Source organism: Rhea pennata, chromosome 5, assembly GCF_028389875.1.
Source record: "Rhea pennata isolate bPtePen1 chromosome 5, bPtePen1.pri, whole genome shotgun sequence".
In the NCBI taxonomy this organism is placed as follows: Eukaryota; Metazoa; Chordata; class Aves; order Rheiformes; family Rheidae; genus Rhea; species Rhea pennata.
In genome coordinates, this window is record NC_084667.1 from 43000124 (window position 1) to 43015782 (window position 15659).

The following is a 15659-nucleotide window of genomic DNA, read 5'->3' on the forward strand; positions in this document are numbered from 1 at the left end:
ACTGGAATCTGACAGGAAAGGTGGGGGACAGCCTGGGGATGTTTCTGAGAGAAATCCTTTCTGATGTGGGAAGGCCTGTTCCAGGACTGCTCTGTAACTTTCCCTACTGTGTTGCTCTTCTGTTTGATGCTTTTTACCTGTAGGAGGGAGCTCCCAGGGTCCTGTAGCTCCAATTCAAAAGGACACTGGCAAACAGGGAGCCTGCTCTCTCTCAATCCCTGCCTCTATCTCTCACAGTTGGCTTAGGTAGAAAAACATTTCCCATTTCCGTTTTCTCCTTTCTTTTGTAGCAAGAGGAGCAGCCCTGGGCAAGCCAGATGAGCTGTGGCTGCCTGGCAGGTGGATGGGAACAAGGCTGTGAAGCAGCCTCATACCGTGAGGGGCATTTGCAGCACTGCCTGCCAGCAGAGCCGCACTTGGCTTCCTGGGCCTGTCCTCATCCTGCTTCCTTGAGCCTTGGAAACCGTCTAGTGTGAGGTAACCCTTTGCGTCCCTGTTGGACAGCAGGCAAGGTTTTCCGCCTGAATATAAGGAAGAACTTAAGTGATTCTGTGAATGCTTGTGTCCAGCAGAGCTGTATAAAGGAAGAGGGTGAGATGGGTGAAGGGAGGCTGGGGAGAAGCAGCACACCCTTGCTAACAGCCTTGGCGAGAGGATGTTGTGCAGGGAGCATGATGCTATTCTCCTCTGGCGGGGGATCTCATCTTTTGGGCCTGCTGGGTGCAGCCAGGTCCCCATGGGAGACTTCCAGGGGTGGGAATACAGCCTCTTTCACCCTCCCTGTCCTGGGTGGGAGCAGCAGATAGCTAGTCCTCATGCATGTTTTCTGGAGGTAGGATGCTTCCTAGCGAGATGGTGTGCTTGTGGCAGCTGCCTCCTTCCTTCGGAGAGCTGGCTGGATGCCTGGTCTCCTGGATGGACAGTGCTGACCTCCTCGCTGATGGGGCCAGCTGAGACAGGGTGGCTGCTGCTTGGCACAACCTAGGCTGGTTGGGAGGGTGGGGGGGTGCTTGTGGCTGGTGTTCCCGGCCTGGCTCCAAGGTGGGAGCGGCGCTTGGCAGGACGTTGTGTTTAGAAGCTTACGGGAAAGGGAAGTCACGATGTCACTTCCCGTCTCACCAGGAAACGCAGGTTTCCTTCCTCTTGGCCTATGCAGGAGCCTGGGAAGCCGCTCCCTGGCGAGTGGGGGGATGGGGTGGGGAGAAAGCAATGTCCAGATATGGTGCTAGGAGGCAGTTCAGACAGGGGCGAGGAGATGAAGTCCTGCCTGTCTGAGCATGGGCCTGGCCTGCTGTCTTGTCTGTCCTGTGCCACCTGTGTGGCACCAGGTCATGGCAGCCCACACATACGCTTGGGCACCTTACCCTTTTCTATTTGACTATGGAGCACTGTACGGAACCTCCTGGTGCCCTTTTATAGCCCTGAAACAATGCAGTAGCCCCCTTTTCACACCCCCCAGGAGTGAGTCAATCCTTGGCTCTTGCCTGATGCTTCTCCCATGGCTTTCCTTTACCCACTCTGAGAGAGAACTTCTCAGCTTAATCTCGGCAATTCCCTCGCCACTCCCATGCTAAACATGACTTCACCACCTGCATGTTTGCTCAGCGTGGGGAGATGAGGTGTGTGACTTGACTGACTTGAGGATTCATGTAAGGGATGGGCAGAGGGGAAAGGGCACCTTGTCTGAGTTAAGGGGAAAGGATGGGAGCTACCTCCAGACCCTCCTGCTTTGTGTCTGGGCAGGGATGGATGGGGAGATCAGTGGGATGGTGGGGGACCCTTTGCAGTCCTGGCATTTGTTGCTTGGTGACTTGAGGCGCTCTTGAGAGAGAAAAGTGTGGTGGTGAATAATGCAGCTCGGAGTTCTGGCTGGGTGCTGTCTGGACAGGTCAAGTGGTGTAATTACTGCATGGCATGCACAGTTTGTGGTTTGATTCCCAGCTAGTCCTGCTATGCTTCCAGTTCCCCATGCCTTTGTGCCTTGGTCAGCCTTTGAAGGCACAAGGAATGCAGAGCTGAGACTGGGCTGGATATTTGAGGTCTTAGTCTGGCCACAGGTGTTGAGAGAAGGCATGATCTGAAGTGGCTTTAATGGAAGAGGGGCATGTGGTTGGAGCAAGGGCTCTGTTACAGGAACATGGGTATGAAAGCCATGCGTCTGTGTGCCAGACTGACACAGAGCTGGCCTGCAGCTCTGTTGCAGGTGTTACTGGCAGGGGCTGTTTGGGTGGCCACTGGCTGTTGATGCTTGCACCTGTGGCCTGTTGGAGGGCGGTTTCCTGTAATCCTGCTGGGAATGCTGGCCCCTGGGCTGTGGCCCCTCTGTTTGGGGGCAGCTGTGAGCCCTTGGCAGAGGGATTGGGGTTCAGTCTGCCTCCCCAGAGGAGCTGTCAGAGCAGTTCTGCTGTGTCTGCTATGCCCTTGTCTCCTTCCTAAGCTTGGTGAGAGGCAGCGCCTGTGATACTGCAGCCTCAGACGCTTAACTGAGAGGGACTTTGCTCCCTCTGCTCTGCTAGCACTGCCCTTATCTCTGCAGCACCAGGGTGATGTTTGTTTTTGCTGCAGGAGAGAGGCAGCTGAATGGGAAAGTTCAGCCTGGCAGTGGGAGGGGGAAGAGATGGGGTGAAGGCCGGGGACGCTGCAGGGGGGGGAAGTGGCAGCAGCCTGGAGCAGGACACCATGAGGTCCGGCAGGGGCTGTCTCATGTGCATCTCACTTCACCAAAGTGCTTGCTGTGTCCAGAGTAGGCGAGCAGACAGTGAGCTGCCCTGCAATTCCCCTGGCTCATCTGCCTCCCGTTGAGGTGGGGGCATCAGGCTGGGACAGTGGAGCCGGGGGCTGCTCCTCCATGGCGCCCAGGAGCCGCCCTGGTGAAGCGGGAGGCCGTTGGCCGCCGGATTGCGGCCTTCCCTGGGAATGTGCTGGCCTTGTTCCCAGAATCCGGCACTTGGTGTTTGTTTGTTGCTGAGCCCCTGAGGTCTGGTGCTACTGTGACAGGAAGCGGGAATGCGGGGTGGGGGTGGGGGGAAGGGAGGCCGTCGCCCGGCTGTGGATGTGCCTCTGAAATCCCTTTGTCCCTGGAAAGCTGCTCAGCTGCAAATTCCCACAGAGAAGAGAGCTGCCTTTGTGCTGCTAAAGGGCTCCCAACATGTGAAACTCCTGTGCCCGGGGGCTGGGAGCGTGAACAGTGGTGCTGGTGCCTGCCGGGAGAGGAGGCCTGCTTCCCCAGGGTGGGGGCTCCTGTGGGGGTGCCTGGCCACCAGGTTGCTGTGGAGAGGCTGGATCCTGTGGGGTGCTGCTACTGGGAGGGGGGTATGCTTGCCCCGTGGCTGTCCAGCTTGAGTGTGTGTGTGTAGGGGAGTGCTGTCTGCCTGGAGTATGGTGGCTTGGCTGCCTGCCTGCTGGGAGGGCTGCTCGTCCTCTCCAAAGGTGCTGAGGGAGGCTCTCAGTCTGCCTTTATGTGCTGGGGTGGCAGCTGCTCCCTCTGGCTGCAGCTATAGCTTTCCTGCCAGCAACCAGTGTTTCCCTGGCTGGTGCCAACCACGGGGTCAGGGTGGAGAGTCTGCAGCTCTCTGGGCCCCCAGGAGTGCTCGTTCCGTCTGCACCGTCTCCATCAGGAGCAGCCCCCGGGCACACAATGAGCCGGCAGCCCCTTGCGTGCACACAGCCCCCACCTTTGAGTGCCCAAGAGGACAGCTGCCCTGGAGCTGGATTGCTGACATACCAGCCCAACAAGCCTTTCTCTCTGCGGCCAGCTTCACGCTGTTCCTTTCTCCTGCCAGCCCCGCTTGGCTGCGCCTCCCTCTTTGGAGGGAGCCCTAATGCCCCGTTGGGGTGTGGAGGGAAGAGCTTGACTTTGACCTGCTGGAGTAGCAAAAGGCGCTGCTTTTGCGATCTCAGCTGAGCAAATGTATGCTGTGCTCCCTGGCTGTGGGCCTGTCCCTTCCCTGATGATAGTCTGCTGTGGTTTCCCAACCGCTGGCTATGTGTAGACCTGTCCTTGGGACCTGATCCGTATCGCTGCATTCTTGGGCCCCGCTCTTGCGGGGGCGTGGGGGTCGTGTCTACTTCCTCACCTTCTGTCTGGTGCACTAGCCCCACCCTGCCCCTTATCTCCTCCCTCCTTATCATCCTCCTTTGGCTGCTGGCCCTTTCCCTTATAAGGTGTGGTGTTGTGTCCCTGCTTGCATCTGCACAGGTAACTCCCCCTCTCTGGAGGGAGTCTCTCCTAATTTAAGTATGTGGCCTTCATTGCTGTGGGAGTGGAGGCAGAGGTAGACCAGGCTGTGATCCTGCTGTCAGTTGGACCAGTTGCGTGTGACAGCCTGCAGTCGGAGGAGAGCGGTTCTCTTCCTGCTGCAGCCTGAGGCTGGTGCTCCTTGTAGTCTGCCCTCCAGCCCAACTCTTGCCAGGGGCTGGTACTTCGGGCCTGGCTTTTGGCTGATCAGGGTGGGGTTATGCCAGTGTGGGTAGACACCTAAGACAGTGTCCAACTAGGCATCCACTGGGACGGCTGCTGGCTCTGTGCCAGCATGTCCAAAGTCCAATGTGTGTGCTTTCTGCAAATTGTCTTTGTGGAGAGCCACTGGGCTGGGAGGGGTGGTGGTTGTGGGGCTGGAAACAGCAACTGAAGTAGCATCAGGATTGTGGAGCACTTGGCAAGGAGGGAAGAGAGATCATCTCATAGTTGTAGCTGCTCTTGGCAGGAGATGGTGTCCTTGAGATAAGAATCTAGCTGGCTCTGATGGGGCTTGGGCAGAGTGGGCCCAGGATCCTAAGCCCACTCCTGGCTTACCCAACCTAGATGCCAGGAAGCGTCTGTCTGGGCAAGTGGGTTCCCCCTAGATGGTCTGGTCTGTGGTCAGAGCCATTAGCATGAAGTATGGGCATGTTGCTGGGATGGTGGGTGAGAAATAGGTGTAGTTGAAGCTCTCCTTTCCCCTGAACAGGGATGCAGGAGCTGTTTCCTGGGAGCTTCTGCATAAACTGTTATGGTTTCCCTGTGGCTCTTCTGTGCCACTAGGGTCCTCTGTGTTGTGGTGGGAATGGAGGATGTGTCCAAATGAGATTGCTGTGTGCTTTTCTAAACAGAATGTAGAAGCAATGCAAGATGGGGCTGGGAAGAGCTTGGACTTCACCTGTTACCATGCTGATTTTTCTGTGCCTTGGCTAGGATTAGCATTGCCTCCTCAGGCAGGGTGAAGTTTGAGGATTTATTTGTGCCTACTTGTGAGCCTGGGCTCTGCACTCAGGGGTGTGGAAAGATGCCAAAGATGTTGGTTCATTTAGTTTTAGTTAATTGGGACTGACCAGGAGCCTGTGATGAATTAGCAGGGATATGAACCCATACAGAGCAAGCAAGTGTGATGCACTGTGAGTGCTCGGACAGTTGCAGGCTTGAATTATTGATGGGCTTTATGTTTTTACTAAGTACATCAGGATATGCAATTAGAACCTGGAGAATTTGTTGCTTTCTCTTGAGAGAAGATGAGTCTGATACTGAGAGCTGTTGACTATTCCCTTCTGCAGGGCAGCCAGCCAGCTGGTTTTCCTTTGTCCCCCAAATAGATGGGGCAAGGCTAATTACTTGAGTGATTTTGCTGCTTTTCTTGTTTAGTAAATGCTGGGGGTTTTATTGGAGTGGGAGCAAGTTCTCTCTCTCTCTCTCTCTCTCTCTCTCTCTCTCTCTCTCTCTCTCAACCTTTAGCCTAGCAGGTCTGTCTGGTTGGCCTGAGATCTGTGATCTCCTCATGTCCCTACAACTTATCATCTAGCTGTGTGATCTGAACCCCATCAAGGGGCTGTGTCCACCCTACACTGCCAGCAGAGATGTGGCTCCTGTCTCACAGCAGTGTGAGGGCTGCAAGTGGTTATCTTGCAAGTGTTTAACAGGTGTGGGGGCGAGGGGGAGGAGGGGGTGGTGTGAATGAGTGGGAAAGCCAGGGGAGTGCTGAGACCCAGCTGTCTGTGCTGATGCAACTCTGTTTGTCCTCTCACCAAATGACAGAGGGCTGTTATGAGCACCTGATGCATCAGAGCTCAGCAGGGATGATGCAGTGGAGGTGGATTCTGGCTTTGAAGGTGTTTGGACTGAACTTTGTCCAAAGCCCTCTGCACTGAGGGAGTGGCTTAAACACAGGCACCTTGGGACCATTGGGTAGTAGCCATCCAAAGGCGTTGGTTGAAGGACTCTTCAAGAGCTGGTCCAGCCCCACACTTGTGAAGACTCAACCACAGGGCTGTGCGCTCAAGTTAGCTGGTGCTCTGTATGCTGTGGCAGATGCTGCCTATCAGGCCCCCTGCCTGCATCCTATCTGCAGGATCTTGTCTGTCCTCTCTGACCTGGGGTATGATTCCCTGTCTGCTGGCTCTATCATGGCCAGTGGGGAAGACTTCAAGGGTTGAACTCCCATCCTCCAGCAGAGGAGGGTGCAAAGGGAACTCTAGATGGGCTACAGCTGTGGTCTGGTCCTGAAAGTTATTTTTCCAGGCAAGAGATTTGGCTTGGAGGAAGGTAACTCCCTCGGACACAGAGGAAGGGGGTCTAGGAAGAATGCTCTGCCCTAAGGCTGCCTCCAGGGGAAGAGCTCTGGACTGCTTGGTTAGGGTGAAAAGTGGGGTTTTTGGCTATTAAGGACTCATTCTTTAGTTTACCCAAAGGCTTTTGTGGGTATCTGCAGTGGCTCTGTGCAGGCAAATCAGCTCATGGCCTGCCTCCCTAGAGACAAGGGAGAGAGTCCTCCCAAGACATCATGTCTTGGACATCTCTTATAGGCATGCTTTAGCACAGAAACCTCTGGGCTCAGCACAGGGGTATGCTCATGCAAGGAAGTTGGGAGATAAGGCTAGATAAATTGGATATAAGGTTTTCTGGATGGTTGTGTTGGTCACTGGGGTCCCGTCTTGCTGACAGTAACAGGGGAAATGCTCTGATGCCTCTTCTGCCTTGAGGGGGGTAGAAGCTGCTCTTGGGTGTGTTTGTCTCTAGGCTTTTTGTTTTGCCCTGAACCAAGCCAACTGGAATATTTTTGACTTGCTGGGGTTTTTAAGTAATGGGTGTGTCAGCAAGTGCCTCTGTCATGATGAAAAGGCTTTCTTGCAGCCGTCCTCAAAGATGGTCAGGGTCTGGCTCTGGAAAAATGCTCTTCAGAAGCTGAGGAAGGAGGGAGGATAGGGGACGGGCTCAAAGCGATCCCTGGAATTTCCCCTTCTGCCTTGTGGGATCCAACTTACTTGGCTTTGAGCTGTCATAAGTCATTTCTTGGTTAGTGTGATCAAACTGAGTAGCTGGGGGTCTTCTCTCTCCCTCTGCTTTTTCTATTGAAAATGACCAATGCCTTGAGCTGGCATCAGGAGGTGGTGAGGGGCTGTGCTTTGTGCAGGTCTTGAAATGCTGGCATGTGTGCCCAGAGGGGACAGGCTAGGGGGATTTGGAACAGATCCTCTGCAGCTGGGAGGGTGTAAGGCTGTTTGGGGTTTGTGTGCAAGCCAGCTGTAAGGGTGAAGACTGTGCTCCAGCCTGCAATTGTGCTGGCGTGTGCTTGTGGGCAGAGTTAGGGAAGGCTCTTGCTAACCTCTCTGGACCTGGCACTGCCTCATAGCAATTAGTCTTTAATCCTGAATCGATGAAGACTAGATGACTGGGATGAGAATGGAGGGAAGTTGCACATCCTCGTGGCAGAGGCTCTGAGGAGGAGAGCTATTAGAGCCCCTCAGACTGTTGGCATCATCTGGCCTTGCTGCATTCCATGCTTGCACCTCCTGCCTGCAGTGAGAACTGTGCTGGGCAGGAGTGACTTGTGCAGATGAGGTAGGCTTGAGCATGCTCACAGGGTTGACATGGGTTACAGGATGATCCTGTGGACAGAGCCTCAGGTGGACAAGGAAAGACTCTGGAACAATCCTCTGGCATTAATGGATCTGCAAAGTGTGAACTGAAAGCTTCTTGGCTCCCCTCCCGAAGGCTTTCTACTCTCCCCTGGGGACAAGAAGAAGGAGGACTTGTGTATGTCTCTGCATGTCCCCATGCCTGGACTGGAGGGGCATTTGTGAGTCCAGCGAAACAGGGAGAGGTAGCAGGTGAGGAACTGGTCATCCTGTTCCTTCCCTCTGCTGCTGTGTATTTAGTCCCTGTGGAAAGAACGGGAAGGAAACAGCCTCATGGCTGCTCTAGCCCCTTATCTGAGGCCCTCAACGGCCCTGTGAGTTTCATTGTTAGTGTCTGTGTTCTCTGGGCCATGTTCCCAGGGGATATGTGGAGGTGGGAACCCTGGGCTGGAGAGGCATTGCTGGCTGCCTGGGGCCTGCCTGGCAGCCGTGCAGGGATGGAGGAATCTGCTGCCCTTGCTGCCTCTCTTCTACATGCCTTCCTGCAGAGGCGAGGCCTGCCAGCCCCTGCTCACTGCTTAATATTGAGGCTACTTGTGTGCACATTAGACTATTCACAAGATCTAGGAGAGCTGAGATGCAAAGCCACATTGGATGGAAGCCAGTATGCTGGTGTTGTGTCCTAGTGCACCCCTCCCTCCGCCCCAAAAAAGCTGCTACTTCTGTGTGGAGTTAGTCATGGAGAGGCTGGGGAGCTGTTAGATGGAGCGGTGGCATAGCTGTGTGGGCAATTGTGTCACAGGTAGAGGATTCCTTCTCTGTCCAGCAGCGTCCCTGTCTTCTAGAGGGCTTGGCAAAATAGTACTCTAGAAACAAACACTCCAAATTGGAACAAGCCAGTCTGGCTTCTGGCTGGGACTTTGAATGCCCCCATTGGGGGTCTGGATGGTAGGACTGTCCTGGCCTGCTGAAAGAGCCTGGACCTTGAGATGTGGTGAGGAATTCTGCCCCCTCTTGGAGAGAGGAAGCAAGCTGGCTGGCTGGGCAGTTTGCCCTCAGCACCTTGCTGGCTAGATCTCCTGGATGTGAGGTTGCTTTCAGCACAGCCTCTTTCCAGCAGAGTCTTTGGGGTTGGGGTCTGCAGATCTGCTCCCATGTCAGTGTGGGTTGTCACTGAGGTTCAGTGAGTCCCTAAAGACTGAGTAGCTGTGTCCCTGCTCTGCTGGGTGGATGCCTATCAAAGGTGGGGAGTGTTTGACTCACAGGTGAGAGTTGGGATGCATCAGCACTCTCAGGGTGGCACCAAACCTCCCCTGCAGAGAGAGGATCTCTGGGAATCTATGAGGCAGGTGAGAACTTGGGGCAGCAAGGGTCAGAGCTGACCTTACACTCCCTTACAAGGCTTGGGGAGACTGAAGATGCCTTAAGGCACAACACATTGCAATGCAGGATAAATGGGAAGCTGTGTGCCTGAGCCAGGAGCAGTGTCTGGGAACATCCGAAAGCCTGCTCGGGCTCCTAAATCAAAAGGTGGTGGGCCATGTTTCTTTGCTGGGTGGGGACTTGGCCAGTGAGCATCCAAACCCACATGGGCTGGGGCAGAATGCTGGGATCTGAAGCAAACTGGTGTGTGTGTGCAAGAGTCATGGCTTCATCTCTGCTGGGCACAGCATTGGCATGAGTAGAACTGTATTTTTTTTAATTGATGAAGGCAGATTACAGGGTGGAGGTGACCAGATGTTTACATGTGCTGCAGGCAGCCTCCAAAGCAAATTGAAAAAAAAAATCTACCCTGCTCTGCTGGACTTAGTGCCACAGTACCCAATAAAAACCAAGGCAGAGTGGTGGTGTGCTACCTGTACCCAGCAGAAGCCTTGGGAGCACTAGAGCCACAGATGTGGAAAGACATGCTGGATGTCTTTGCAAGAGGGGTTTGCTTATGGGTTCATTTGGGATGGAAAATACCTGCTTTGAGTTCCTCTGAGCTAGCATCTGCCATGGGCTGGAACTGAAGGTCCATGGGAAGAGCAGGGCTGCCAGGGATTGCAGAGCTGTTGGAGATGGCTGATGCAGAGCCCTGGAAGGGCAATGCTCTATGTGAGCTGAGTCCTGGTCCCAGATCACTGTTACAGCCACCACTGGGGCAGCAGTACTGCTAGGGGAACGGGCAGAGCCGATGCTGTGTTGGAGACCGTGAGAAAGCAGCTTCTGTGCTGGCTGCCTAGCTTGAACAAGCTGCCACAGGCCTGCTGTGACTGCATAAGTTTGGGAAAACCTCTTGCAGGCTTGCTGGGACTTGACTGGCCTGTGCAGCGCAGGTGGAGGGCTCTCTGCTCCTGGGCTGTTAACTTACTGGCAAAGTGTCGGGGACACAGTGCCGCATCTACGACCATGCCAGCTCTCTCTGGACAATGCCCTGTTCCTTGTAGGGATGGAAGAGTTGGCTGTGGAGATGAGCCCCTTCACCAAATCTTGATGTGCCTTTCCCTACCTTCTATTTCAAAATTGCTTATGTAGTTTTGACCCCACTGTCCTGCTGTCTCTGCAGCTCTCTTCCCTCCTGCTTCCTCACTGTGGTGGCTGGGCTGTTTCTCCCATGACTCTCTGCGACTAGACCTGGCTGCCCTGTGCCTTTGCCAATCAAACCTGAACCTCCTCCTCTAACAGGTCTGTATGAAACAAAATTGCCTTTCTCTGTCAAAATATTGATTGCGGTGCTCTCTTTTGTTACTTTATTTTGGGAAGGGATACCTGAGGTCCAAGCCACTGTCTGCCCCTGGACTGGTGTGCCAGAGACCTCCTGGGAGGGCTGCAGCATTGTGGGAGCCCTGGCAAGGACCTGGAGGGTGGTGGGTTTTGATAACTGGCAAAGAAGCTTGTGGGGTCCCCTTTAGGGTGATCCTGTTCCACTTCCTACCCTCTCCTAGATAGGAGGGAGATGTGGAGCCTGGCAAACTGAAGCTGGGGTTGTCCCCCTTCTCCTCCTCCCTGCCCCAAACTTTGCATTACATCTCACTCTCCTCACTCAGGGAAAGAGGGAGTGGGGAAAAATAAGTCATCTCCCTCCGTACCTCCCCAAAGGAAATAGTGGAATTTGGGTTAGTGTTCATTCTGTGAAACAATGTCCTGTGCTTGCCCAGGTCTGTGATGTCCCTGCCTCTCCTGCTAGCAGCTGTGTGGGGCTCTTTCCACGTAGGAGAAGGCTTCCCACAACTTGATGGAGGCTATTACTGAGGAGCACACCCTCCTCATAACAGTTCTCCTGAACCTAACTTGACCCTGTATCTTTTTAGGGGGTGCAGGACCTTCTGCTGCCAAAATGCTAGTTCTCCAGGCTTAGATGCCAGTGGGAGCTGTTTGAGCCATGCCTGGAGCTGTGCTGCTCCAAGACTACCTTCCCGCACTTCTACTGGGTGGAAGTGGGTGTTACTGGCATAGGATTATTTTTTCCCCCTTGTTCAGAGAATTTGTCATAATGAAATCTGTCTCTGACCTCTTGTCTCTCCTCCTTTCTTTTCCATAAATCATATGCAGTGAAGAGTGGCTCCCCCGTTCTGGGTTATTTCTCTTCCCCTCACCCTGACACCTAGCTGCCTTCACTTGTGCCTCCCTGCACCCTTCGCCCCTTCCCTGTCCACCCCGGGCACCCGTCACCCATGGACGACTCAGAAGTGGAGTCGACCGCCAGCATCCTTGCCTCTGTCAAGGAGCAGGAGGCGCAGTTTGAGAAGCTGACCCGGGCGCTTGAGGAAGAACGGCGCCATGTCTCTGCTCAGCTGGAACGAGTCCGGGTCTCCCCGCAGGATGCCAGCCCGGGCTTGGCCAACGGCACACTCACCCGGCGGCACCAGGTAAAAAACCCCTTTGGCAGAGGCGGGTGTGGCGGCTCCTGGAGCCCCCATCTGTGCTGGTCCTGCCTCAGTGGGGGTAGCCCTGGGCCAGGCTCTTCTTCAGCCTTCCTAGGATATGTGATATGGAAGAAGGCTATGTTGGTCTTGCACTTGTAATGCTGACAGTGCTGCATGTGTGTTGGAGCTGAAGGTGATCTAGGGATGTGCGGATTGACCTGGTGATCAGTCTTCCTGGGATGATTTGTGAGCACTTCAGGCTGGTTGCATTTAGTGCCTGGGCATCTTCTCTTCCCGCTGCGTTCAGCTTCCTGGAAGGTGGCCTAAATGCAGGGACTGGTGTATAGTTGTGGGGATGTCTGTCTCCTTCTCAGGTGGCAATGGTGAATCTCTGAAATCTTGGTTTATCCCCCAAATGGCCAAACCGGGGCTGGGAGAGGCCTCTTTCCTCTATAGGAGGGGGCACTCAGAGGGCTGGCATGCTGTGCCACGCGGAAGGTGGTTAACTCTCTGGCTGTGAAATGTAGTGCTGCTAGGAGAGATGTGTAGGTCAGGCAGGAAAGGAAAAGGAGAGTACAGAGGGGAGTGTAAGCAAGTTAAACTAGTGCTCTGCAATCAGCTGTTGAGCATCCACACTATTCCCTCAGCCTGTGGGGGCTATCCCAGTAATACCTTCTCTGGGATATGACTTGGAGTTCCTGCATTGGAGGATGGGGAAGGTCTCTGGGGTAGTGTTGGAGAATGGGGACTGCTCTTGGCCTGTTTTGTCAGGGGACTGGATGTCTGCAAGCTGGATGTAGATATAGTGGGAGAACTAGGGTGGGTTGGGTGGTACAACCTTTGTTTTGCCAGACTGGACAATGGTTTGCTGTGCACTGCACACTTCTCTGGGCAGCTTGCTGTTCCTGTGGGAGCAAGATGTTGGGCATGTGTTGGTAGGATGCTGGAGATGGCTTCCCCAAAGGCCTAGGGCTAATGGGAGAGGTAGGTTTTACAGGATCCTGGGAGGGAGAGAAGTGGCAGCCCAGTAATGGGCATGCTGTGGTGATGTGCATTTCAGAACGGCCGTTTCTTGGGCGATGCTGACCTAGAGAGGCAGAAGTTCCCAGATCTGAAACTCAACGGGCCACAGGTAAGGGGAGCTGAGCCATCTGGGTGTGGGCAGCCTGCCTGCTGGGGGATGAATGTCCTGTGGGGGATGCTTGGGGCAGGGCTGGCAGTGTCTCAAACCTGGTCTGGAGAGGGAGACTTATTCCCAAATGTGTCCACCTTGGACTAGAAGGGTTGGGACAAGAGTAAGTTGATATCCTCCTTCATGAGTGGGGGCAGCAGAGCTTCCTGGTGGGTGAGAGCTTGTCCTCTCTCAGTCACCTGGCCACAGGGAGGGCTGTGCTGGCAGTGGAGACTGACTCCCTCCCCCTTGCTCCCCCAGGACCACAGCCACCTCTTGTACAGCACAATCCCCAGAATGCAGGACCCAGGCCAGATTGTGGAGGAGACGTACACCATGGAGGAGGACCCAGAAGGGGCCATGTCGGTCGTGTCTGTGGAGACATCAGATGATGGGACGACTCGGCGCACAGAGACCACGGTATGAGCCTGGGGCAGAGGCATGGATGGGATGGGCTCTGGCTGAGGTGTTATGGCAGCGATGACTGCCACTTACAGTGCCCTGAGCTGAAAGGAGGTGTGAAAGCATGGCAAGATGCAGTGCGGGAAGTAGAATCTGGGGACACAGGTGTAGTAGGGGACAGGACTTTGATTGGAGTGTGCCCAATGTCCATCCCTCCAGGTGAAGAAAGTGGTGAAGACTGTGACCACCCGGACAGTCCAGCAGGTCCCCATGGGATCTGACGGTTTACCCTTGGAAACCTCCCCAGTCACTACCAACTATGTCCAGACCATGGACAGGAACTTCCGCAAGAATGGCAATGGCGGCCCTGGTGGCTACCTGAGCCAGCCAGGCACAGCCACCCTCCCTCGTAACTACCACTACCCCGATGGCTACAACCGCCCCTATGAGGATGGCTACCCAGGCAGCGATCACAGCTACGGCAGCCTGTCCCGTGTCACCCGCATTGATGAGCGCTACCGTCCCTCCATGGACACCTACCGGGCCCCCAGCCGCCAGGACATCTATGGCCCCCAGCCTCAAGTGCGTGTTGGGGGCAGCAACATGGACCTCAACCACTTCCACCCTGAGCCATACGGCCTGGAGGATGACCAGCGCAGTGTGGGCTTTGAAGATGTGGATTACGGGCTTATGTCTGACTATGGCACAGCCAGGCGGACAGGGACCCCATCCGACCCCCGGCGTCGACTCAGGTATTGGGGGACCAGGCGTGTAGCAGTAAGCATGAGGGTGGGGAACACTAGCATAGAATCTCTACAGCTTCATCCTCCTCAGAAGAGATGGTGGAGGCAGTACAGTGAGCAGAGTCACCTGTGGCTTGTGCAGGAGAAAGCTTGCATCTGCTCCTAATTGTGTGTTTAATTGGTGGTTAAAACTTGGTGCTAATTGAGCTGGCTGTCCTGAAGCAAGAAGTTCCACAGGGCAGTTGGATGTAGCTGCAGGCCCTTCTCTCCTGTGCTGCCTGTTCTGCCAGGATGATTGCAGGCTTCCAAGGGAGAAGGCAGCTCTGTGGCTGGGTGGGATTGGGCACTGTAAAATTCATCGTGTCTTGTTTGTCCGGCTGGGAACAGCACCTGGTCCAGGCTACACAGCACAGCTCTGTGTTTGGAGCAGCAGTAGCCTCGCAGTTGCAGCCCTGACCAAGAAGGGAGCACTGGCCAGCCCCAGAGGAGCCTTTGTTCTGAGCTGGGGGCTGGCGTGAGCAAGGCTCAGCCCTACAGCGCCCCAGGGAGCGTTCTGGCAGCGCAGTCTTCTTGCAGGGCAGAAGAAGCTGCTCAACCTGTTTGGCAGTGAGCAGCTTCTCCCCCTTGTTTGGCTGTGGGTGATCACCTGCTCCTCCAGCTTGACTGCCAGAGTGACTGCCCTGCTAGCCTGCAGCTGCCCGGGGGATGCCAGAGGAGGTTCTTGGTAGTCCTTCCACTGCCCTTTCAGAGGTGCGAGCAGGTGTCCCAGGATGTTATGTGCCTCAGGCTGTGACTGCTAGACTCCAGTGTCCTGTAGCAAATGAACACTGATGATTTAAGCCTCTTAGCTTGCTCTGCTTGCTGCCTATGCAGTGGGGTGAGGACTGGGAAGAGGCTAGCAGCTGGATGGTGGGTGGTAGGAGTGCAGCAAGGGACTAGGCCTGGATTGCAGAGATGGGCAGGAGGCCGTGTCAGGGAGCTGAGAGGGATGTGTCTGAGAGTGCTGGGGAGGGCAGGACAGACTGATCACAGGCTCTCTGAACTCCTAGGGCATGTACACAGAGGCAGGAGGGAAAGGAGGTGCACACCAGCACCTGCCCAAGATCTGCCAGTATCCAGATGTGTACTGTGAATCCACAGTAGCTCTTGGCTGCTGCAGTCACTAAAGGAGGAGCTTCGTCCTTTCGGCTGGTGCCAGCACAAATGTTACTGTTGCTGTGTTGAACCAGTCTGGGCGGTTATTTATGCGGGTTGATTCCCCAGCCTGCCTTGCCTCATGAAGCTTGTGCAGCTAGAGGAGAGAACAAGGCAGCTGCCCCTGCTGCCTGCACTGAGTCAAGTGGCTCTGAAAAGCCAGCGTTAGCAGTTTTAAGCACGTGGCTTTCATGGTCGGTCCCTCTGTGAGTAACTTGGCAAGAAGGGGTTAAACAGGCGTGCCTGACTTAGGGCTGCTTTGCTCCAGCTTCAGGCTGTGGAGGGGAGCAAATGCCAAAAGGCAGGAGTCCAGCCAAGACGGAAGGCTCCAGCTTGCAAGCCCTCCCTAGGCTCGTGTCCTGTCCAGCGTGTGGAGGCAGGAATCCTCCCTCCCTCCCTCCCTCATCTGAATGGCTCTGCTTTCAAGACCCCAAGGTCTTGCTGCTGGGCTGAGTGGCAGCTGTTTTCCTTCTG

At 55.0% G+C, this 15659-nt stretch overlaps 1 protein-coding gene across 6 annotated transcripts in view; it reads left to right on the forward strand.

Moving 5' to 3' along the window:
- The window catches only part of CTNND1 (catenin delta 1), a 38334-nt gene that overhangs the window by 9897 nt on the left and 12778 nt on the right, over positions 1–15659 (forward strand). For all 6 annotated transcript variants that reach the window (XM_062577728.1, XM_062577727.1, XM_062577731.1 and 3 more), the window contains 5 exons: positions 10376–10494; positions 11362–11678; positions 12736–12807; positions 13108–13266; positions 13468–14000. In XM_062577728.1, the coding sequence (XP_062433712.1) occupies positions 11484–11678; positions 12736–12807; positions 13108–13266; positions 13468–14000 (959 nt within the window). In that variant the 5' untranslated portion in view covers positions 10376–10494; positions 11362–11483. The remainder of the gene's footprint in view (positions 1–10375; positions 10495–11361; positions 11679–12735; positions 12808–13107; positions 13267–13467; positions 14001–15659) is intronic.